General features: G+C 45.6%; 1 protein-coding gene across 1 annotated transcript; it reads right to left on the bottom strand.

Annotated features, from left to right (window-relative positions):
• On the bottom strand, nt 1-23353 carry LOC308142415 (signal-induced proliferation-associated 1-like protein 1). Its single transcript, XM_080512799.1, has 20 exons — nt 21708-23353; nt 21478-21608; nt 19900-20088; nt 19594-19768; nt 17789-17892; nt 17464-17621; nt 11241-11820; nt 10010-10284; nt 9568-9840; nt 9344-9484; nt 9110-9261; nt 8476-8558; nt 7834-8249; nt 6854-7048; nt 5027-5189; nt 4116-4317; nt 3873-4031; nt 3627-3744; nt 3248-3326; nt 1-1566 (listed from the first exon to the last, which is right to left on the bottom strand). The coding sequence occupies exons 1-20, from the start codon at nt 23182-23184 to the stop codon at nt 1423-1425; spliced, it is 5214 nt and encodes a 1737-aa protein (XP_080368925.1). The 5' UTR covers nt 23185-23353; the 3' UTR covers nt 1-1422.
• Nucleotides 23354-24824: the final 1471 nt, after the last annotated feature.

Here is a 24824-nt window from a genome sequence, read left to right as displayed (position 1 = left end):
ATATCTTTAATAGATATAAACATTTTTTTTACACATCACAGCTCAATGGAAACAGTCACATGCTGTCACACGTGTTAAGAATGAAGGCATAAGGGGCGATCTGCTCTGCTCTGCGACGGTCTCATGGTCTCTGTCCTGTTCTCATCTCACAAAACCTTCATCTGTCATATCACTTCCCAGTAAAGCAGAATAACATTTAAAATAAAATAAAAACTCGTAAAAAATAAGAATGACGGTGCAAATTCTGATGAATATTAAATTCTCCTTATATACAGTTGCACAGTATCCGAGTACAAAAGGAAACAGCTACATTATGAGGCTTAAATAAGGGCTTCATGGGCTTTCAAGCACTTTTTTTTTTTTTTTAACATCTCTTCAGGTGGAGATTTACAGAAAATCTTTACTTAATCACACGCTGAGCAGTACCGATTCACTCTATTCAGAGAATTAAGGATCAGATTGAGAGCTTTTTTTTTTTTTTTTTTGCATGCTATGGATGAGAAGAGGGTCACGTCCATGTAGTTTTCTCTTTTGTATTTTACATGTTGTCAACACAAGGTGGCGCCGTCGTTCAATCCACTGCAGCAGGCAAAGGCAACGGCGAGGATTCGGGTCATGGCCGTCGGAATGTGACACTTCCTGTTGACGCTTGGTCTCCACACGAGCAACATATATTTCTCTGAGTGTATTTGGCTACCTTTTGTCATAAATACTCTTTACATCATTATCGAGGAGTGAGAAAATAAATGTTAACATCATTTATTTACAGTTAGTGATTTCTATCTTTATGGCACCTATATTGTGTTTGTACAATATATTGTCGTCATCGTTGCATTATATTAAATGAAAAGGGTCTCTTTGTCTGTCTGTCACTCATACGACGATCAGAAATAATTAGATTCTATAATTTGGTTAGTAAATATAAAAATAATCATTTTAATGTGGGGGGGGCAGTCGACTTTCTAAAGAACAAACTCATTCTAAGAACGCGCCGAGGGACGGGGGAATCGTTTTATTTTTCCTCTTGTGCAGCGTGAAGAATTTTTTAATTTGTGTTGGAGCGTTTTAATTGGAAATCTGCTCACTTGTAATTAGGTTAGCCGGGGAGCTAAATGGGAACCGTAACTTTAAATCCCTCCAGGTTTGTTTCGACACATTTCCCTCTCGTCTCTCTCTCTCTCTTTCTCTCTCTCTCTCTCCCAACAGTCCATCAGATGGGAAACAAAGCGTCGTATCGTTTATGAGTGCCTAAAGGAAGGAAGTGCATGCTGATGGGAGCCGACACACAGTTACGCCGCCGTGCGTTCTCTCCGTCCCCGTTTCTGTCCCGTGAAGTCGTTTGAGGTGAAGACTCGACGCGTCCACCACATTCTGTGGCGCGAGTGCGAACTCGGTGTGGATAGTGGTTGTCAATCCTCGCCCTCAGTTCATGTCGATGGTGTTGAAGACCCACTCGGTGAACTTCTTGAGCTTGGCCGAGGCGCTGTAGGACTCCTCCAGGAGGCGCTGGTTGTCCTCCCGCAGGCTCTGGATCTGAGCTTGCAGCGACACCTTGGCATCCTTCTCCTGAAGAGGGAACAAATACCCAGCTGAGCAACTTGATCTGAGCGTTAATGGCGCAATCACTATATATATATATATATACATATATATATATATATTTTAAAAAATGATCTAGGTAATACCACTTTTGAACATTAGGGGGCAATAATGAGACATGGAAGCAGCAAGGTCACCTTGACGTTAAATTTATATGACTGGTTAGCTTGTTGACCTTAGTACACACATACTGTTCATATCGGGGTCAGCCTTTTTTAAAAATATTTTGTTGTCTGACAAATAAAAGTGAGCTGTTATGAACAATCTGGATGGATGACATATGAATATAGTCAATTTACATATTTCACAGATGTAATTGTAACCAAAAACATCTTTTGCACTGGGAAAAAAAACCCCCCAAAGAACTATACTTCAAATGTACTACTTATGTCTATTTTTCAGTCTCTACAAAAGGTGATTATGGGAGATGCTTTTTCATATATGACATATCAGGTGTATTTCCATTTTAAAGGTGTTAAATCAACAGAGTATTAGATATTTAAAAGGTACAGTGAGTAAGATTTAAGTAACATGGCCACGATGTTGAAGCAGTCAGTCAAGATTATTGTTCTGACTTCAGTTCAAAACTTTCGCTTTTTTAATATTTATCGTTGTTGGTTAAACACCACCACTATCTTGTGGTACAAAGTATTATGACAACACCAAAAACTTCAGTAGATTTCAGTCTGATAATAATATTTTGGCTGTTTTTGATTAAAAAAATTAAACAACAGCCTCATACTTTTTTTTAATGAAAATGATTCTTTCATTGATTGTTATTGTACATTCATGAATTTAAATGATTAAAGAAGTAACAAATTGGGGGGAAGAAATCTTTGATTTCAATCATTTAGGATTCAATCATCAAGTCTTGCATTTATCTTTCCTCCCGGGGGGGGGGGGGGGTGTAAATGTAGTTTCAGTACAATATGCATCGTTACAGATAACAGAGGTGTGTGAGAGATGCTATACAGAGCCTGGAGTTCAAGCACTTAGTGAGGGAAGATATTTATACTCATCTCTGTGTGTGTGTGTGTGTGTGTGTGTGTGTGTGTGTGTGTGTGTGTGTGTGTGTGTGTGTGTGTGTGTGTGTGTGTGTGTGTGTGTGTGTGAGATCAGGCCAAATAAACTCAGAGAACAAAGGTTGAGGGAGCGCTTTGATAAACAGTAAAGAATTAATAATTAAAAATGAATCATTGTGTTCGTGTTTAGTCAGGTTATTAAAATGTCTTGTTCACACAGGACATCAAAATTAATAACGTGAGTACTTGTGTGTACTTGATATATGTGCAGCAAACGTGCTACATTGCTTCTTTCACACCATGACCTTTCAACTCTGGGGATTTATTCGAGCGCAGTCTGGACTTTAACGGACAGGATGCAGTGAAAACCTAACAAGAGTGAGCCTGCCAGTCTCCGCTGAGGGCAAAGAAGTAGCCGTCAAATCTGCAACAACCACTAGACTGAGCAACAGTTACTTGCAACAGTTACATGTGAAATTGCGTCGTTCGTTTTGAATATTTTCTGTTCCACGGCATACGTTTTGAGAACCCGGTCGCAGTGTTTCCACCGTCGACGCGGAGACGAGCCCCGAGCGTTTCCACAGCGTCGCTTTAGCCCATTGACACCATCTCTCTCCCCTTCTCACCTTCTTCAGGTCCTCCTGCAGCGCTTTCACCATGGACTCCAGCTGACTCATTTTCCCCATCAAACAGGCCGGAGTCTCTCTGTGGGGAAGGGGACAGCCGGGGACAAAGTCACGGAGGTTCAATGTTCCTCCGTCTTCCCTTGAAACTTTATGGAGATTATCGATCGGACCAAAAAAAAAAAAAAAAAACCCCAAAAATGCACTGATGCTGATTTTAATTAAATATATGCAGTCAGCCGGAGAAGAAGACTAATTAGAGCTATCAGCTGCTGCAGTGTGTGATTGGAATTCATTCTGCGAGCTCCTTCCAGGGCGCAGGGCTGGAAAGCGGCAGATTAAAGCAAACACTGGTCCCGGGCCATGGCCTGAGGCCTCTTACCCGGGCGAGGGCTGTCTCAGAGGAGCCGCCTGAGGCTCGGCCTGCTGGGGGCTGATGGCCGCCGCGCTCTCAGCCATGGCGCTCTCCTCCTGGGCTGCCAGGAAAACCAGCCGCTGCTCTGTGGTTAAAAAAAAAAGAAAGAAAGAAAAAAAAGAGAGAGACAAGTTACTGGACCTGATAAGAAGATGGAGCAACAGTGCTCTCCTGTGGCAGGAGGAAAGACCAGCGCTCGGCGACAGAACTTACCCTCGAAGGCTTTGGCGGCGTCCACCAGGTGGGCCCAGTCCAGCGGGCCGTCGGCGCCGGCGTCGGGCAGCGGCATGAGGGCGGGCTCCTGCAGCTCCTGCAGCTGCTGCCTCTTCCTCTCCTGCTCCAGCTCCGAGCTCTCGGGCGCCGTCAGGTCTCCTGAGAAGACGGCGAGGCGGACGGTGACGCAACACGGCTCGACCTCCGCCCGGACCCTCCCCGTAACGGAGGCAGAGTTCTCACCCAGGGATTTGTGCGAGGCCCGGCGGCTCGGCCCGTGGCGGGCGGTGGGCGAGCGCGGCACGGTGGAGCAGGTGAAGAGGAGGTCGGTGGGCGTGTCCCGCGGCCCGCTGGAGGACGGCTCCCTCTGCCCGCTGTAGATGCTCTCGTCCGACAGCGTCCTGTGGAGGGAGCGGCGGCCGGGCGGGGGGCCCGGGAACAACGGCTGCGGAAACGGAAAGGGATGACCGGTCAGTTACTAAACTTCAAATTCAACCAACCGAACCCTCCGTCCTGTTGGGGGACGAACTCATACCACGGTTCAAGACGTCCACTATGTGGATCCTCTACTGAGGAGATCTACCCGATATGAGTATTGGTGAATCCCTGGTATTTCTTTGGGTACTGAAGCATGTAATATTACTTCAGGTGCAATTTGCATCAGTTTCGAGTATCAAAATTCTTAACCCGCATTATTGTACACAGTAAGCTTACCAGAGAAAGTCCCTACCTCTACCTCTACACTCTACGCTAGAGAGACGGACACGGCCTTGTTTACCTGTTGTCGTCCGTGTTGGACTGACTGTTTGTCTCTCGTTGGATGAATCACACGATTAAAGAAAGGAAATCTGCTCCAGCGATGATCAACACTGAAGTCTCTCAGATGTTTTCCCACTTATGGAAGCATTTCTTCACTCCCTGTACTTTGTCGCTACACTTTTTTTATTTTCGTCTTGTTGCATTATGAAACCTCAATATATTTGAGTGATTAATTCAAACGTTGTTTACTTGTTACCAAATACAATTGAAGCAGTGTAAGAATAGGTGTGCTTCAGTTCACGTTTCAGTGTTTTGTTTTGTTGCTTTTTTTCCCACCTGAGTTTAATCCTATATGAATGTTCTATATGCTCCTATATGAATATATGAATGTGCACCTTCTCTTCAGCGGTGGTGGGCGGCGGGCTGTCCAGCGTGATGAGCTTCTTCAGGTCCTCCTCCAGGCTGGACTTGGCCGTGTGGCGCTGAGGCGACTGCGAGCCGCGCAGGTTGGCCCGGAGCTGCGGCTGGCCGCCCAGCAGGCCGTCGCTCTGGTGGCGCCTGCACACAAGCCGCCGTTCGTTTAGAAAGCAATCGCAACCAAACGACGTGTGACAATGAGCGCGACGCAGCCCTCGCTAAAAATACGGGACGGTCTCTCTCTGGTAAAATTCACCTTCAGTATAACTGCAGTATATTAGAACCTATTATTACTATTCACTCTTAAAATGGAAACCTGCTAAAGAAGTCTGGATGAACGATGAAGACGGACGAAGGTGGCAACATGAATATTTTACCAGAATCTTCATCAGAGGAAAAAAAAAAAAAAAAACGAAGGTGGCTCGTATACAGTAAAAAGGACGAGAGCTTATAAGAGATATTCTAAATGGAATAAGGAAGGACAAAAAGACTGGGGAAGTGCAAACCACTTCTCCACAAACCCCAGGTAAAAAGCGTTTTTGGTAAATAGTTTTACATATAGTTGTATAAATAGCTTGTGTATAAAGTTTCTATAAATGTAGCTTATAAATAGTTGTGTACAAACTGTGGTTATGGAAATTGTTTTATGTTAATTGTTGTGTTTATAATTGATTAATATTATTTATAGTCTTTGTGTGAAGGGCATTTATCTTGTATTTCAGATTTTTCTATATTAATTTGCAATTTGTTAAGACAACAGTATAAACAAAACGGATTTATTTTGTAAGCGTATGGTATAACCCTCCACTGTTGTTGTTGTTGTCTTTAGTGTTTGAGACGAGGAAATGACTTCTGCTTCTATGTGAATGTCCTACATTCATGATGTAATATCATCGTAGCATGTCATTTCTTTTTTCATGAATTTCCAAAAAAATAAAAAAAATCAGTCATCATCTGCTGTGGCGGATGCATTTTAATTTCCTCTTTGACCCTTATTAGCCAGGCTATATTAGCGAAATCAATTTTCCAGTGAGACCAGCCATTTACCCACAAGTAAATCAATTATGCATGAAATTCAGGAATTGTGTATTTGGTAGATTACTTCTTGGCTCTTCTTCTCAATAAATGTTACATTACTGGAAAGGGTGTGCATTAGTGGGATGAGCTGCAGATCATCACATTTCCTCACTTTTCCCAGCAGTTTAAGTCCCACCGTGTTTGTAATTGTTCAAACAGGAAATGGGGTTTAAAGAAAAGTAATTTTAGACTCAGATACACATTATTTTGTCAAAAATAGCCTTTTTTATAATGAAGCACAAACATTTATTGGGGCTGAGAATACCTAAAGTATATAACTTCCTGTTTCTGTAAGCTTGTAGCTTTTTTAAAGCAATTTTTTTTTTTTAATCACTGCAGTTACATTTTAATGAATAAATTGTTATTTGCTTAGTAAAAATGAGCTGGAGATCAAAAACGGAATTTTTAAATGGTCAGCTCAACCATCGTCATGTATTTTACAGATAATTCAAAATTTCTCAAATGATTTTGATAAAACGTTTGAAGGAAAGAGTCCACTAAATCTGCCCAGAGACTTTCAGTCGGTTGTTTTTAACTGAGGCGATTGAGCCTGCGTTGCCCTTCAACTCGCCACCAGGTGGCACTGTTGGCCAACCGTAGAGGCGCTTTCAAAGTGAGGTAAGCAGTCTCTGGGACCAGGAGGAGGAAGATTCCCTCCGCTCATCATCACAGACAGCTCCATGCGTTCATGCACTGAATGGTAATTTTCAGGAAGCGCACAGTCGTACTTGCGAGTGCTGCCGAAGTCCACCGAGTTGACCGTGCCCCCCGGTTTCCTCCAGCCTATCAGGTACTTGGAGGTCGCCCCTTGGCGAGGGTAGAAGCTCTTGGTGGCCGGGGACTGGGAGGTGGGGGACGTGGGCGAGGCAGCGCCGCCGGCCGGCTCGTTCTGCGGCGACATGGGACTGCCCGAGTGGCCGGAACTGAGGGCGAAAAGAAGCAAACGCACAGGCTCGCTCAGAGTCGAGGCAAACGTGAACGGATCAGTTGAGAAACGAGGGAAACTTCCGCCGCCGTTACGTCTCCCTGTTATTTTACTGATGAATTCACGATCGAAGAAAATGGGACAGGACGTCCTTGAGCTTCGTTTCAGGCTCCTTCAAAGGCGCGTACGCAGGCACGTAACACAACAGCTAAGTGTACGAGAGAGAGAGAGAGAGAGAGAGAGAGAGAGAGAGAGAGAGCGAGAGAGAGCGAGAGAGAGAGAGAGAGAGAGCGAGAGAGAGAGAGAGAGAGAGAGAGAGAGAGAAAGCTTTAGTTGATTCAAAGGAAGTGGGATTTAGAAAAGGAACAGTGCTGAGTTCACAGTCTGCATTTCTCGTAACTTCAAGCTCCCCTTATCCACCGTGGAGAGCAGGAGACACACACACACACACACACACACACACACACACACACACACACACACACACACACACACACACACACACACACACACACACACACACACACACACACACACACACACACACATACACACACACACACACACACACACACACACACACACACACACACACACACACACACACACACACACACACACACACACACACACACACCATTCTTCCTCTCCTTTGTTGCCAAACCACCCGGCTCGGGACTTTTCCACCTGGGACGGTTGTGGATAAATCTGGCCGACAATGAATCAATGTCTGCAGTAATGCAACTTTGATGCGGCGGCTGGAACTCGGGAGCGGCGGCGCACCTGGAGGGGGAGGCGGCGTCGCTCAGGCCGTACGGGCAGCCGTCGGGTGCCAGAGGGAAGGCCGACGGGCTCTTGGCCGGGATCTCGATGGCCCCGGCGACGAGGGAGTCCGGCGTGGGAGGGGACGAGTCGGCCGTCCCCTGGCCGCCCGACGCCTCCTCCGGCCACGGGGCTTTGTCTTTGGCCCCGAAGGCCCCGGTGGAGGAGGCGGTGCTGCTCTGGGTGGCGGTGTAGGAGGTGGCGTCGATGCCGCTGTCAGTGGAGGCGCCCTGCAGGTAACCGTTGAGCTCCAGCTCGCTGCGCACCCCCGAGCGGGAGCCCACCTCGTACCACTTCTCGTCGCTGTGGGCGGAGCTGGAGGCGTTGCTGGACAGCGTGTTGCTGCTGGACTGGCTGGACGAATACGGAGCGTCGGCCTGTCACGTCCAGGAGAAAACAAACTTGGTTACTGTTTATACTTCCAAAGAAGTATGTGTTTCTATTTTGTTTTCTCATTCATTCCCACATTGCCAATGTTATTCACAGTCTTTACATCGTGTTTACAACCCTCCTTATCAAAACACATGGATCATTACCATTGATTGGACGGCAGTCTTTGTAAATATATTCTTTTCCTCATCAGCTCATGCTGATGTGTCTCACCTTGTTGCTCTTGTTAGGAGACATGTGGCTGCTCTGTTCCGACAGCTGCAGGCGAGGAATCACCACCTTGGAAACCACAGCGTCTACGGGACGGAGCAGTGACAGTTAGAACTCAGTGTAATGTGACGATTCCGGTTGAGCAGCGAGGCTCAAGTGCAATTTGGGAAAAACAAAATCGACATTCGCCAGGTGCCCACAGAGACGCCGTTTAACGGAGGCGCACAATTTTCACTGTCAATCATCGCGGTCGTGTTGAGGCTGATGTCACCAAGTGTCACCAAACTGGTTTGGTGTTTGCTTTCACTAGATCTTTGTGAAGGGTTTCCAAAAAACAGACTTAATCATGACTTTTTAGCCTGATTAGTATTTTTCAAAATTTGAAAGCAAGTACAAAGATACTCAGCCAACACAGCAGTATTTGTGATCATGAGAAGTTTACATCATTAATTGTTGAAACAATTCATTGTTGCCTACAGAAAGACTATTATTAACTGCTAGTCTAGTAGAAATATGAAGAAATAAGGAATTTAGTTCAATAAAAGTTTGATCAATAATCAATCCCATTGCTTCCCATTAGAAGTGATTAAAAAGCAGAAGTGAGGGTAACCTCACCGAGGACTGCAGGTGATCTCACCTGAGCTGGTTTTATCCCCCAGTCTTGCGGCTGCATCGCCCTCTCCGGGTCGGGACCATCCCACAGCCGTGCCGGAACCTTTCGTCCCGTTCACCCCCTCCCCGGCCGCTTGGCGAGCAGAAGACGACGGCGACTGGGAGTTGTTATTGAACCTACGAGAGGCACGGGGAGAGGTCGTTTGTGCCAAAAGATCCATTTGAAAGGAAGCGGCGGTCGAGGGACAGACCGACTCACCCGTCGGGCATGGACTTCTGCCTCCAGTGGCCGGAGCTCACGGTGTCGCTGTACGGCGGGGTGGAGGAGTTGGTGTTGTGCAGCGTGCGGCCCATCACGATGGAGCAGGCCAGGGCGTAGTTGTCGTTCCCGGGGGAATATCTGCAGGGTTGTCATTAGAATCAGCTCGGCACGTCTGCAGGTGTTTTGTTTTTTTTTGTTTGTTTTTTATTTTATTTTCGTACCTCTTGGGGTTCAGCGGCCGGCCGTCGCTGGAGACGCTGCGGGGGAGAGCGGCGGCGGCGGCGGCAGAGTTGCGGTCGGAGAAGTCTGGGGGCGGGGCCTTGATCAGGGTTCCCCCGGTGCCAGCGGCGCGGGTTTGAGGGCTGGAGGAGGTGCGCGGCCACTTGGTGGTGTTGTTGTTGGTGGGTCGGAAGGGGAATTTTAACTCGTAGGGCATGCCCTCCTTGTGGTTCTTGTAGTCCACCAGTGGCATGTGGTAGATTTCTGAGCAGCCTCTGCGGGGGCAGGAGCAAGTAGCAGTGGGGAATCGTTCAAGGACGACACACTCTGTGTTTAAATTCCTTTTTCGTGTCATTATAATTCGCTTTTTGAGCTCCGGGCACAACAAGTCTACACATTTTCTTCCAAATAAGAGCGAAGAGCTGTTGCTTATATACGCCCTACCTGCGCGGGGTGGAGTCTTCATGCGGGGGGATGATGACCACCTTGACGGTGACGGAGGTCCTCAGCAGGTCGATCATCTGCTCGTGGGACAGGGACGCCACCGACACCTTGCAGATCTCCACCAGCCGGCTGCCCTGCCGCAGCCCCGCCTGCCAGGCGTAGCCGTACGGCTCCACCTCGGCCACGATCCCCTCGAAGTTGACGTGGAAGCCCAGCTGGCCCAGGGCGTTGCGGCGCAGGGTCATCTCCGTGGTCTGACTGCCTTTTGTCAACAGCTGCAGGAGCAGGAGCAGGAGAGTGAGGGAGAGGCTCCGTGCAGGACAGTCGGCAAAGAAAACATTTCAGATTCACGTGATATTAATAAAAAAAAACGCGCCTGTCATGATGCCTACAGCAAGAACATTCTTCAAAACATTCATACATCTTCGATAGCGCCTTTTCCAATCTGTGGCTGCATGGGAAGGTTAAACTTTGGTAGAGCTGGTAATTGTACTTTTAAGACATGTTGTTGGGATTGTGGGAGAGAAACTCAAACATACACAGGGAGAACAAGCAAACTGCACAGGCAAGAGTGGTAACCACTTCACATGCATGTGGCCCCAAAATAAAACTAAATAATTATAGAGTTAAACGGAATAAGCACATGTCTGCAGTACTAATGGACTAATGGGAAAAGGTCTTATTTCTTACTTTATGTGCAATTAAGAGTTCTGATGTTTGTCATTATGCCTGCAGCCATCAAATTATGCAAAAATAAATAATTTAATAATTCAAAAAACAATATAAAGTACTACACATCTTCACTACCAGTATCCTTATTTTATTATTTTAACGAATGCCGCACCTCATCTAAAAGCCTGAGTCCTGATGTCATATATCAAAATATTATTTCTCATGCTTTGCATCACATCTGGCGCTCGCAGGTCACACGTTCTCAAGGCCCGTTTACACAACGTTTTCAAGTGAATACAGAAGTTTTGAGACTCGGAGAGGCCTCATCTATGAACTCAGTGCCTGAAACTGGTGATTCAATTGACAAATACACGTTGAATCTTCCGTTTAAGCCGCCGGCGTCTGCCGTGGATAACGAGCTAAATGTAAATATGGTCAAAACAGAGACTCGTTCCCTGGAGTGGAGGATGAAGGGGCTGGTTCGCAGCTCTTGAAGCTGCAGCAGATGGCGTCTGCTAATGACAAGTGCAGCTACAGGCAGTAGTGGCGCCCAACTGACCTCCAGCCTTTTGACCACCTCTCCAAAGTCTTCAGTGTTGTTATTGATGGAGCGCAGCGACACGCTCTCGCCACGCTCGTAGTAGAGCTTCATGGAGGCGGGGCTGCCCGTCGACCAGCCAATCACGTCCCGCGTGGCACAGTTGAACACCACCGCCTTGGCGTCCTGGTCCAGCAGGATGATGAAGTCGTTGGAGATGGCCAGCAGGCACTCGCGCTCGGCGCCGGCCACCTGATCCTCCGCGTGCACCTGCCAGGTGACGGCGCCCAGGCTGCGGAGCTCCGCCCCGCTGTACGGTCGCACCTTTTCCCGCCGCTTGTGCGCCAGAGAGATGAAGGGGAACTTCCCGGTGGGCTCCACCGGCGTGCTGGTCACGTGACGCTCCGCCAGGTCGCGCAGGTACTCCTGCCGCGTGCGGGTTGCCATGGCGCCGAACTTATCCGACTTGTGGGCCGCGTTCTCCGCGTTGATGACTTTGGCCAGCAGGAAGTCCCTGAAGACGGTGGACTTGGGGAAGGTCACGCCTTTGGGGATCGGCGGGCCGAAGGAGGGGACGTCCTGGGAACGAGTGACGGCCACGCTGAGGAGGGAGGAGAGAGAGAGGGAGAGGGAGAGGGAGAGGGGGAGAGGGAGAGGGAGAGAGAGAGAGGGAGAGAGACACGTCAATATGAGGAGGAAGGGACAACATGGAGTCATGAAGAACATCAAAACTCGGAAATATTGACACATTTGCTGCAGATGACAGAAAATTACCCTTAAATGTTATGTAATATTGATTTAATAGCTGTGACCTGGTTTGATAATGATAAAATGCTTGTTGATAATATATGATAGTATGGAAGTATAGAATTATATGTATTGCTATAATACCACTGTTTATTAATGAATGTTATTAAATAGTATGTTATGTTGTGTGTTGTGTTATGTTATGTTGTTATGTTACGATAGAATATCAATAAGACAGAATAAACATTAAATAAGTAATGTTAAATAATATATACAGAGCACAGAAAGAATGAAATCAACAGAAAACACAGCAAAATCTATTTACGGAGAGGAGTTACATTATTATCCCCCTGGCCACGGGAAGGAGGGAACTCCTGTGACATAGTGAATTATCTGTTTGGATTGAAAATTATTTTCCTTCCCAAGCTGTTTTGAACTTTAAACGTGTATTTAAATGTATTCCAATTGCTTTTCCTCACTCTATATTGTTTTTCTATCATTTCTCTTTACTACAAATTCTAGGAAGTATATGTATCCAAAACAAAATCCAGTTTGTCGCATAAAAAGAAGTTAGTGTCATTGTTAGAACTGTCAAACAAACAAAAACTACAAATTATAATAATACCAAAAATGTTTTTGGTACTCTCATACTCTCTATGTTATTTATGTCCAATATCATGTTTAAACAGGTCATTTAATGTCCTCTACAGCAGCTCAGATTTTGCGGTTTTACAAATTGAATACTCAGCCAGCATGATTCAATGAAGTTAAGTCGAAAAAATAAATTAAGTTTCTTGCTCTGGTTGTTGCTGTTGCGCATGCTGAGAAATGAAGCCAGGTCTGGAGTAGATATCCTGCTTATGTACGAACCTGCTGAACGTATTGTGGGACAAAGAATGACCCTCACGTTGAAGTACCTTGCTGGTGAACAGGGAAAAAATAGAATGAAATCAAATGAAAGCCGTGACCTTCAGCTTTCATCATTTCAAGTGTGCTGATAGCATTTTGACCTCGAGCCGTTCTCATCTCTTCTCTTTGTACGCTGCCTGTTGCAGCTCAGTCACATGAATAAATTACGTTATTTGGTCATTTTCACTAAAATCATTGTTGAACTTGTTTAAATAGTCATTTTGATTATATTTCCTCTCAGTCCCGAGCAAGTGGTCTGTATGAAAAGCATTTTCCATCGAATCCTTGAATAATAATATTAAAATCATGTCAGGATGTGATGTTCAAACACCGTCACTGTAAAATTAAAGACATGGAAGAGAGAGTGAGGATTCAGACTAATACTAAACAGAAAAAAAGAAAGAAAATTACAGTCACTAAAACTGAATCTCCTTCAGTAAATGCATTTAAGAAATATACATATATATATATATACATAATTGCCGACTGTTTCCTGTTTCCGTTTAACATTTCCTTTATGACTGTACTTGTGTCTTAAGTGTGTTTTAAATATGTGTTGTATTTTATTGTTTGGGGCCTTGTAAAAGAAATATTTCTGTCACCGCCTGGGGCAGACAAAGTTTATCTTATCTTTTTTGGGACATTTCACTTTATTTCGCATCAGAAGGTTTCATTAAAATTGGCTTAACGTTGAAACTGTAGTCATTTTCAGTAGTGGTTCTTTTTCAGTTTTGTGAAAATATAGACATTTTAGTTGCGTATACTCTGCACCACAACAAAGAAAAACGTTCAAGTTTGGATTTAAAGGTTATTATGGAATTGTTTTCCCGGTCCAACCCAGTCAAGATGAAGTAGGATGTACGTGACCCTTGAACTAAAATGTGTTCGACACCCTTGGCTTCATGTTAAGAGACTTATTTAACCTTTACCAAGTTAAAAGCCATAAAATGGGCTATTATGCAAAGCTGTAAGGAAAACTGTATGCAACAAATACAGAACTATTCATGTTTTCCAAGTTGAAAAAAACTTCTCCATGTTTTTCCATGGATCACAAACTCACAGGACTCAATGCGTCAGTGCTGTTCTGTCAAGTCGGCATCATAAAGCTTAAAACCACAAATGATGCTGGAAACTAAAAAAAAAGTAATGACAAAAAAGTACTGATATTTGTTTATGTAGGGCGGAAAAGTAATGAAAGTGAGCTAAAGATACCTGAAACATTTATTCAAATACAATAAATAGGTATATGTACTTTATTAGTTCATATAATCTATTCTGTAAAAAGTAGACAAAAATGGAGCGACTCCATGGCATGTGGCACCTGCTCCATCAGTAATAACAATACAGATCTCTGGAAGCCTTTGCATAGCGACATCTGTTATTCTATGTGTCATTTTGTTTGAGACAAAAGGAAAACCAAGGCCTGTTTTACCCAGATGTGCATCAGTTGAATCCTATTAAACTGCTTAAAGCCTCATGCTTTAAGTTTTCGAGCATGTGAAGAAAAACCCACTGCGACGGCGTGAAGGATACTGGAGAGGTACAAAGTGAGTATATTTCTGTGACACCGAGGGAAAAGTTTCCCTGCAAGGACAAACAGCATGCGAGCATGTAAAACAAGCAAAGTGGGGAACGTCTCGGCGCAGCCTCCCTTGTGGGATTGTTGCCTTTGACCCGTTTCACTCGCGAGTACAAAGGAGGGCGTTAAAAATTCCTACAGGCAGGACTCTCCTCTCGTTACCCTCCACTGCTCCTATTCCACTTCCACAGCAAAGCCTCCTCGGGTTTTAGGTTACTCTAAATTAGTGAACAGGTGAAGCTGCCTCGTTTGTTGAGAGGGAAGTTGTTTCGTTGAACAATAAAATTAATAAAGTGAGGATTTCCAACACGTCGGGATTATATTACCACTTGCTGAAGCTTTGGGGAAATTGGTGCACTCACTCTCTCTTTGCTTGGCTTCCTATGTGGGGGGGGGGGGGGATAAGTGTTGAGCGTTTCTACTAAAAGCCCACAAGTTTGTGAGGATGGAAGACGTGTCCCCGGGTAAGCTGATGTGACAGTCCTGACAAGTCTCTATGCAGCCCATTAAACAGATAACACAGCCACTGCCTGTAGCAGAAACGTTTCAGGCCATGCCCGACTACACCGCGCATATAAATACTATACATCCACTCGCAGATGACAAGCCAAGGGCTCGGCGTTTGACGCGCTGCCATTCCAGGCTTCACCCTGGTATGGAGGAGCAGTGCAGCGGTTGGACCCAAACAGCCACACATTTCCTAAACAAAGATCCCGTTATGCAACCCGCCGCTCTGGCCCCGTGTGACTTGGAGGCAGCGGTTGAAAGCAGCAGATTAGCACCCTGCTGGCCCCGGGCCACTTACTCCTCTAATGCTTCAGTCTGGCTCAATATGACCTGAGCATTATCCAAAACTCAGCAGCAGGCAACAACGGGCTATTAATAACTGGATGACTCCGGGACTCATGACACGCTCTTTATTAATAAAGATTAGAGAAGACGTTACTGTATTGACATGGGGGGGGATTACGCAACATCTGGAAGTCAACAAAAAAAAACAAACAAACAATCTCTTCGTGGGGGAGTCAAGTTAATCCAGGCAGTAGACGTGAAGCGTGGGATTGTGTTTGTAAAGACAAACATTTTGAACTTACCTCCCGTCTTTACATCAGTGCTGCGAGATGTCCTTAAATCTGTGCGAGGAAACGATTAGTAGGACGCCGTTCTGGCGCGTGGCGACAATATGACGCCAGCGATGCACCGCAAAGCAAATGTGGCCAATCCGAGTCGCGGAGGTCCCACTGAGGGCGACGCCTCACTGATCCAGAGTGCGAGTTGGAGGCTGAAAAGTGTGTTGAGTGACTTTGGGTGGGGTAGGAAGGATTGTCCTCAAGGATTCTGTGTCCCGTCCCCTCTCCATTTTCACCCGCGAGGGGGAACCGGGAGAAACCTTCCAGCAAGAGCCACTTCGGAGCAAAGACTCCTTGATGGTGGTGCAGCAGCCGATCAGGGGAAAAGAAGCAAAGGGACGGAAGCGTCACCCGTCCTCTCCCGAGCCGGACTCCTGGAGCTCTGAGGGAGAGACTGTCCCGAACAGTCAGACCCTCTCACATGCATGTCCGGGCGAGGAGAGCACTTCATGTGCATGGCGCTAACTCCTTCAGACCACTCCGACTCACGCTGCCCAAAGGCAAAGTGGCAGGCAGGGAAAAGCAGGGGGGGGGGGGGCTGAGAGTCGCATTATACCAGTGTGTGAAGAGTGAGCCTTTGAGTGAAATAATGTACGAGAGAGAAAAGTGTGTGCATGTGTGTGTCACAGTCTGCAGCACTGTGTGCAAGTGAGCATGAGGAAGAGGTACAAGCCAGTATGTGTGCGTGTGTGTGTGTGTGTGTGTGTAGTGTGTGTGTGTGTGTGTGTGTGTGTGTGTGTGTGCACGCGCGTGCGTGTATGTATGGCGGTGCAGTGATGCACAAGTGTGAACAATATCAAAGTTGCAGTCTGATCATGACAAGACCAGCAGAGAAGAAGTGCTCCTTCTTTCACCTCAATCAAGCAAACGTCCGGCCCACAAACCGACGAGGAAGGCCACAAGCTTTTAAACTTGACCCGTGCCTTCCAGCCAAAGCTTTTGTCTTAATGCCACCGCGGTGACCTGCATGAGAACGCCACCGCTGGCATTGTTTTTAGCTTTTAACAGTCCGGAGCAAGACGGTTCAAACCCGGCTTTTATACAGCAAGCGAGTGACGTCAGCGCGACCGATTTGAAAATTTTAACAAGACTCCTTTGTGTGGAGATGTGGTCATACATATTCAGCCGATAGCTGGTGGAGCACCTTTGACCTCAAAGGTCAGTCACACAGCTCCATATTCAACATTTCTGTCCATCTGTTAACTACAAATGATTCCCAGGCTTCGAGGGGAAAGAGTAATACGATCACCATCATATGCACTTGCCGCTTTTGAAAGATAATTTCAACTCTCAGCACCTGATGGATGGTTTTGACTCACTCGCTAGACACTGTTACCTTAAAATTGCTCCTCGGCGTGAGTGTGTGTGGTTGTCTTTCTCTGTGCGTGTTGTCCCGAGATGGACTCATTATATTAACTATGGGCAAGGGAGTGCGTTTGCACACGTTTGCACACAAAGTCCACACTTGTGCCTTTATGTTTATGCCGAGTCATAACTGTGATTTTGATACTGGACTTACAAATAAATGCTAGTAACTTCCCACTTAAAGACAGTATTGTTAATGGTGATAAACTACTAGAAGACTGTTTTTTGAATTTACGGTTTTAATTTGTTTATATTACTTAATTGCATTCCCTTAAAACTGCGTTTTATTTAATTAAATGTAAGTTTTATGCTCTACTTACTTTCTTTTCACGACAATTTCTTTCTTAAAAGCTCATGACTACAAAGAAAAATAAGACATTCAGAGTATAAGTTTGCCCCTGTGAATTTTTTTTTTTTTAACCTTTAAACTCTGCCTTTTTTAAACAAAACAATCAGTTTATTCACTTATTCCTTCACTTCCATTGGTTCCCTCCGCAGCGGCCTGCAGCCTCACCTGTAGCAGGTGCTGTCGGAGCAGGGGTCGTGCACCCGGACGATGATGAAGACATGCTGGAAGTGCGAGCGGACGGCCTTGGGGGTGAAGGGGTGTGCGCCGGGCTCCTGGAACACAATGGTCACTATGTCGTTCCCGATGTGGCGTTTCCTCAGCAGCTACACGTTGACGAACAGCACAATTAGTGACCTTTAAAAACCAAGCGTGAAGTCATTGTGGGAGCGCTCGGGCCTTTCCATTTCATGACAAGTATTCGGAAAACCCTGAGATATCAAACGCTTCCATTTTAAAAAGAACGTTTAAACGGCACCCTGTGGTTCTTTACCTGCTGTTTGTTGTTGGGCGTGTAAGGCAGCAGAGTCGATACATGGAACATGATCTCATAGTCCTTGTACGACGTGTAGAGGGAGTGAGTTCCCGTGGAATCCGCTGCAGGAAAAATAGCAATAGAGTGTAAGGACCCATTGTACGATCACTGCTATTCATCTCTCACTCGCATGTGCACTCGCTGCACTCCGCGCTTTTCTGAGCCAGACAGGATGCAATTTCACCGCAGCTCAAACAAGACAATAGCGAGCTGCAGATCAATGTCAGCCTGTCAAAAGTGATGCTCATACAGACAACAATTAATTGTTTCACTCGTGTATCCATGTGTTGGTCTTTGTTATCAACCAAAAGTGTCTTGGATAGCTTAAAGCAAGCGTTTTCAAAGTGTGGGAGGATCATTTTCTATTTTCAACTCAATTGCAAAACATTGTTTAAAAATAGTTTTACCCTCCACTTATTTTTTAATTTCTAAAACTGTGTGAAAAGACATCCAGGTCAGGACTGCCCCACAGTTTGAAAACCAATAAGTTCGTAGCATTACCATGTGAACAGAGAAACTTCAACTATTTCCAATAAGAGATCACTTTCATTTAGTCATTTAGTTTTTTTGGTTTAGTTTTTTTTTAAATGGCAAGTTTAAACAGTGCAGCCATGGCTGCGGTAGAATGACACTTAATGCACTAAATAATTATATTTTTATCGCACATAAGATACACAGAATGAATGAAACTAAAAAGATACAAGCTCCAGTGAAAAGAAATGTAAACCAAAATTACAGGAGCCAATAACAAGTATGTAAAGAATAACCTGGCTTAAACAAAAACACTACATGTTCACAGTGTATCAGATAAAAAAAAGTTGCATAATACTTCACATCTATTCATATTTTCCATTCTCCTTTTCTGATGGTAACATCTCCAGATGTTGAACAGACATAACAACAGTGGAGAGATAATCAATCCAGAGAAAAATGTTATGAAAGCATGACTAAAGAGCAAAGTACAGGATGTATAAAGGTTATTATGATAGTAGTAGGTGGGAATCCAAGTTGCCATTCAAGAGCAGAGTTTGTCTTTAAATGCTAAAATAAAAGTCAAAGCAATTTGCAGAGAGATGGCAAAGAAGAGGGAAAAACCACCCCGGCACACAATATGACATCATATTACAGCAATTTTCTTTTCCTCCACTCAAGAACATGGCATATTTACATCTCTCAGCACAGTGGGCCGCTTACATAGGTTGCATACAAATTCAAAACAATTTCCAAATGAAACCAAGGAAAAACGAAATCATTGTTTTTGCGTTTTTGTTTGGGAAAAGGTTAAGCATTTAAAAAGCAACGTTTTGAAAATGATATGTAGTCTTCATTTAGGGCCACTAGTGGGTGGTGTTTGTTGTCGTGTAAACGGGCCCTTAAACAAAGTATTTTGATTGTGATTCATCTATTTAAATCAAATAAATGATAACGATGATCATCTCTTTGGCGCCGTCCCTTTCCAGCACATTAATACAAATCACTCCATAGAATTGTTTAGTTTCAATACATCATGTCTTTCCTGCTGGAAAATGAGAAAAATCTGTATTTTGTCTTTTGTTTTCATGATCCAGAGGTGTTACACAGAAACAAAGAGTGTACGGTAACCTTTACATTTATTATGACTCAGGGATATTCAAAGTGTCATTCAATAGGAAGTTTGAATTAAAAGTTAACTAACTTCCAGAGGAAGTTATTTAACTTTGTAGGTGTGTGTGTGTGTGTGTGTGTGTGTGTGTGTGTGTGTGTGTGTGTGTGCGCGCCGTTACTTTTGGTGTCCAGCTGGGCTCTGTACTTGGTGAAGCCTTTCAGGCGAACCTTCTCCCCGAGCAGCTGGAGGAATTCTTCCAGGGCGGGCCCGGCCATCTCGTTGTTGTACATTTCCTCCTCTGTGCTCTGGCCCGCTCTGCAGTACATCACCCCGACCTTCACCTGAAAACTCAGCTGAGGATACCACAACACCGTGAGGGGAAAAAAAGAAAAAGAAATACGTTGCTTGAACAGAAATAACCTTAGAATTGAAAATGTTTCATTGAGATCCATCATTAAAATGGTGTTTTTATATGGGTGGTTACCCCTTGTTCATCCAGTTTCATCAGCTGCTCAGTGACTTTGGGCGTGTTGAGGGCCAGTCTGAGGCAGGATAGATCCAGCTCAGGCAGGAGGAACTCCAGCACCTCTTTGATGGGCAGCCCTCGGCCGGTGCCGTGCTTCGAGGTGGAAGGCACTGCGTCCTCCAGTATTGAGCCTCGGAGGGTTGTCAACTGGAAGGACGGAGAAGAGAAGATCACAGTGAGGAGGAACGCAACCCCAGGAATCTCGACTGTGCTTTGAACTTTCTGCAGGAGATGAAACACACTGATAACAAAACATGCCTGCACTGTCACACTGGAGAGGGAGAAAAAAAAATAGCTGCAGCGGATTTTAAAGTAGTACTCGCTTCTCAACAAAGAATTTGAAACAACAAGACAATCATGAGTCAAAGCTGAGGAAGAAGAGGTGGGAGGGCCGGTCGAAGCATTCTGCACACACAGAGTAAGCATTGTGCCGGGCGGTGGGACCGAACTCAATCAGCTGGCTATCATAAGCAGCTGGAGGGGACGCAGACTATCCCTCTCCTGCGGGCTTGGGCCCGCGATCACAATAGTCCTGTGTTTGTTCTGTTTGCAAGGTACGATGGGGGACGGGTAGGCGCTTCAGTCTACTGTGTGGTGGCTTTAATCACACGCACTTGTCCAGTTTAAATCCACAACAAACTGCTACAGGCAGATGCCTCCAGGCTCTGTCTGGGAAAACCTGTCCATATAATCAACCCAAAAGCCTCAAATTTGAGGCCTAATATCTGTAAGCAAACAGAAAGAACTGAGGGCAAACTATGCAACTGAATAGGACGGTCTATTTTCACTGGGACAGAGAAGTTAAGTTCTCCACACTGAGGTTTCAGGTTGTTGACAGGCCTCGGAGGCTCGAGGACGAGTGTACTTTTCCTGAGGTTTCTTCACAAGTTGCTGATATTGGGAGACAGCTGAGGAGCCCCAGGGCTGGTTGCATAATAAGACATGACACATGAGACTGGCTTTTACCTTGAGCTGGTCCTCCTCGAAAAGCATACTGAACGGAACCACACACACCTTATTTACTGATCAGCCGCTGACGGGCTCCAATGCCTTTAACCCTACCAATCATAAGTCCTGTGGGCAAAAATCAGCCCTCAAGAGGCTCATAGGCAGCCTACCAAACCACCAAGCAAATGGTAAATATTTTCAATAAAACTTTTTTTAAACAAATTTCTAAAGTATTAGACACAATGCAACGCTGATAGCTATCTAAACTAACCTCAAAGCAAGGCGGAGTTTGTAAAAACATGTACAATGCAACAGATAGGATATGATTCTTGGACATTTCACTGTATTTTGGACCAGAAGGTGTCATAAAAATTGGCTTTATGTTGAAATTGTCATCATTGTTGTTAGTAATGGTTTGTTTTTTTGTTAAAATATATACATTTTCATCAGGTATGCTCTCTATCAGAACAAAGACAAACTTTAAAGTTTAAATCTCAAAGTGCACCCCTGATTAGCTCTACATTTAAAGTGCATAAATACATGCACTGTTGAAATGTTCTGGTCAAAATGAGCCCTATGTTGTCTGACCTCACTGGTCCTGAAGATGAGGCGGTAGTTATACTGCTGCCCATGATCCTTGTCTTCGTCCATCTTCTCTCTGCGCAAGCTAACCGCTACCGGACCCAACGCGTCGTCCATCCCAAAGTAGTTCCAGTGCTCTATGAGTGGGAAAACGTGGCACAATTTCAGTCAAATCTGTTCAAGATCACTGGACATCAATGAAGTCCATGTAGGGAAAGCAGTTAAAGGCACCTCACCTCTAAGGTAGAAGAACTTCCTGTAGTAGTAAGCCCCCAGATCCACGTGCTCCACGATATACTGTTTGCCCTTTTCGCTGAGTGTGCTGGGGCCCTCCTTTGGTCCCTCGAGGACTGCTACTCCAGCGTTGGTGCAGTGTGTGGTCACGGACGTTTCATACATGATACCCTCCCCGGACAGAGTCCCTGAGCCACTGTTGCCTTGTCCATGATACCCTCCTCCACCTACCCCCAGTCTGCGCCTCCCGTTGCCATCGGCGCCGATCTCATTGCGGAAACAAGGGCAACTCAGCAGCATTTCGTTGCTCTGTTCTTCCCCCATGTCCAGGCTGGGACTGTCCCTGGAGCTGAGCTCTTCCTGGCTGCCACTAGGGGAGCTGTAAGGCAAGCTGTGAGTGGATGACAGAGTGGAGGTAGCTGAAGCTATGGCGGCAGCGGACGCTCCTGTGGTGGTGTTTTTCCTCTTTCCTGCCGTATGCCGCAACTGAGTGACGTCGTTGAGGTCGAAAAGCATGCTCTGGACGTCGTAGTGGGAAAAACCTTTCTGACACACCCAGGGCTTCAGAGGAGGACCCATGTCATCCGTCCGACTGTCCTCTGCGTCGGAGCCAGCTCTTGGGGAGTCTGACTCACCTCGTACATTCCTAAGTTTTCGAAATATAGACTCGCCTCCTGTCTCGGACTTGGTGCGTCTCTTTGGAGGCTTGTCTCGGTCCTTAGGTTTGGGATGTTGTCCGTCTGGGACGTCCTCCTGAAGGTCGACGATGGACTGCTTATTCCCAACATTCAGCATGTCCTCCAGTTTCTCAGGAGCGGGACTACGCTGGTCCACTTTGTCGCCTTGATAACCCTTCAGCATTTCAAAGAAGCTCTCCTCAGACGCTCCGTGTTGGTCTATGGAGGAGGTGCTGCCATATTCACGGTGAAGAGGAGACCACTTGGCTCCTGATGATGGACCCCAGTCATCCCCACTGTCCCCACTGCCTTCCATCTCCCCAATAGTCATGTCACTGTTGCTGCGCTGACGGACACGCCTCTGACGTGGATTTCTATGCGCGGGACCTTTGTAGTCTGCCGGGGCCAGGTAGCGGGTGTCGGGGCTATAGTTGTTCGCCTGTGCCTGCGTTCGACTCTTTAAAGTATTGTGGATGTTGCGCAGCATTGACGAATCCTGAGGGCTCAGGATTGAGCCCAACTTAATGTGGCTTTTCCCAGACGGGGGCACGCTAGAGTTTTCCGGCTCAGCCGGCGAGTGCCACAAGGCCCCTGGAATGTCTTTCCTGGGGGGCCAATCTGCCACCCGAGCCCGTACACCCATCTTAGGCACTCCTGCGCTCACAGTGCCGTGGACGTTGTCGGCGCGTGCCGGCATGGCCCCTCCGTTGACCACGCGGAGATGGCGAGTGTAAAACTCGTCAGTGGCGGGGATGGAACCCCCAACAGTGTGCTCCATGGGTGGGCGCTTCAGGCTGGTCATAGCACCAGTGCCAAAGGCTAAAGGCACTCAGCAGGAGGACATGGCGGCCTCAGAGATGTGATGCTCCTCCCTGGCTTCATGAGTGAATCTGATTGTCTGGATCAACAAGTGATGAGGCGAGGTCCACCTCTTCAGAGCTTCATGCTGCTTCTTTACTACAGCGGCTCGGCATTTCTTCACACTCCAAACACACAACCCTGGAAGGAAAAGAGAAATCAGTGAGTACATAGTCTCATTTTAAAGGGGCAGTATCCACAAAGGCATCGTTAGAGTGAATCACAAGGCTGTTATTCAATTATTCAACATGCTGTTGAAACATTCAGTGATTTGTACTACAACTTTTGAGAAATCCACTTGTTTGAACGTCAGACTTGAATAATTCTTGGAGTATTTGTCTACGTGTACTTTAAAAAGATGTAAAGAATTCAAATGCATTTTTAGGAGTCTGGGTTTAGAAGAGTCTGGATAAAATATCTTCAGTGCAGTTTGAAGATCAGTCAAGCAAAGAGACTTCAAGTGTGTTTTAGGTGCAATGTGATGAGTCTGTTTTATAGGGCTGCACCATCAAGTGACCACAAACAGTTACATAGAGGATGTTCTAGTCTTTTTGTACAGGTTTGATTTGAGGAATCAAAGTCTTACATAAAGAATCTGTGTCATCCTGTAAGGAGCCTGGGATGTTTTGAAAAGTCCTAGTCAGGTTTGAAAAACCCAGGACTTTCAAATCTATGTTGTGTGCCTACTTTAAAGAAATGGATCTGGTTTAAGAAGTCTGGATGCAGTTTTAAGACGTCGGCTCTTGTAGGGCTTCACAATATCAGGGGAAGTCTTACGATGATGGGCCACCCCCCCCCCCCCCCCCCACCCCCCCATACTTTCCATGACTATTTCTCTCAAAGGGATGATAAAGGGTTAAGAAGACAAGAAATAAATGAAACTGAGCTGGATAGAAAGTCCTAAATTATTATGTTGTTTAAAATAAGATCTTTGCGTGGGAAAATCAAACATCGTTGTTCCACTTACTCAAAGAACCTCGCACTTAATTATTGTCAACACCACATTATTCCAGCTGTGTGATTGCAGACTGTCTACCGGCAGGATTTTGGTATCGTCTCTCATACAGAGTATCATTTAGAGTAACGTTTCCAAAGATGTCTACAGAAATATGTGAGTGTTTCCTCCGTGCAGAAAGTCAGACATACTGCGGCAGCGTGCACAGACCTGCCTGCAGAGCACAACGGGAATGCTTTTTTCTTGACTGCTTTTTTTCTTTTTTTTTTTCTTTTTTACGAGCCCGCAAAAAGTTACTGACATGTTCAATTTCAGATAAGGGATCCTACTTTTGAAAGCAATTTCAACATAAGCAGTGAAGAGAAACGTGGAAATCTAAGCTAAATTAGAAAATGATGTTACCAATGGTTGTCGTTTCTTTCTTTCTTTTTTTTTACCCCCCATGGAAGAACGAGCAACATCTTCGAAAGGAAAATAAAAACGGAAATAAAAGCATCTAAAGAGACGACTTAGTCGACAAGTTAATAAAGCGAAGGGAGAACAATCCATGAACTTCAGACCTCAAGCTCGCCCGTCTCCTCGCGTGCCAAACATTAGCAATTTGCAGTCATTGAGATCAAATATGCCAA

The sequence above is a fragment of the Blennius ocellaris genome (genome assembly GCF_963422515.1).
Source record: "Blennius ocellaris genome assembly, chromosome: 17".
Taxonomy (NCBI): Eukaryota; Metazoa; Chordata; class Actinopteri; order Blenniiformes; family Blenniidae; genus Blennius; species Blennius ocellaris.
Note: the sequence above shows the minus strand (reverse complement) of the source record. Positions and strands in the feature narration are given on the sequence as shown.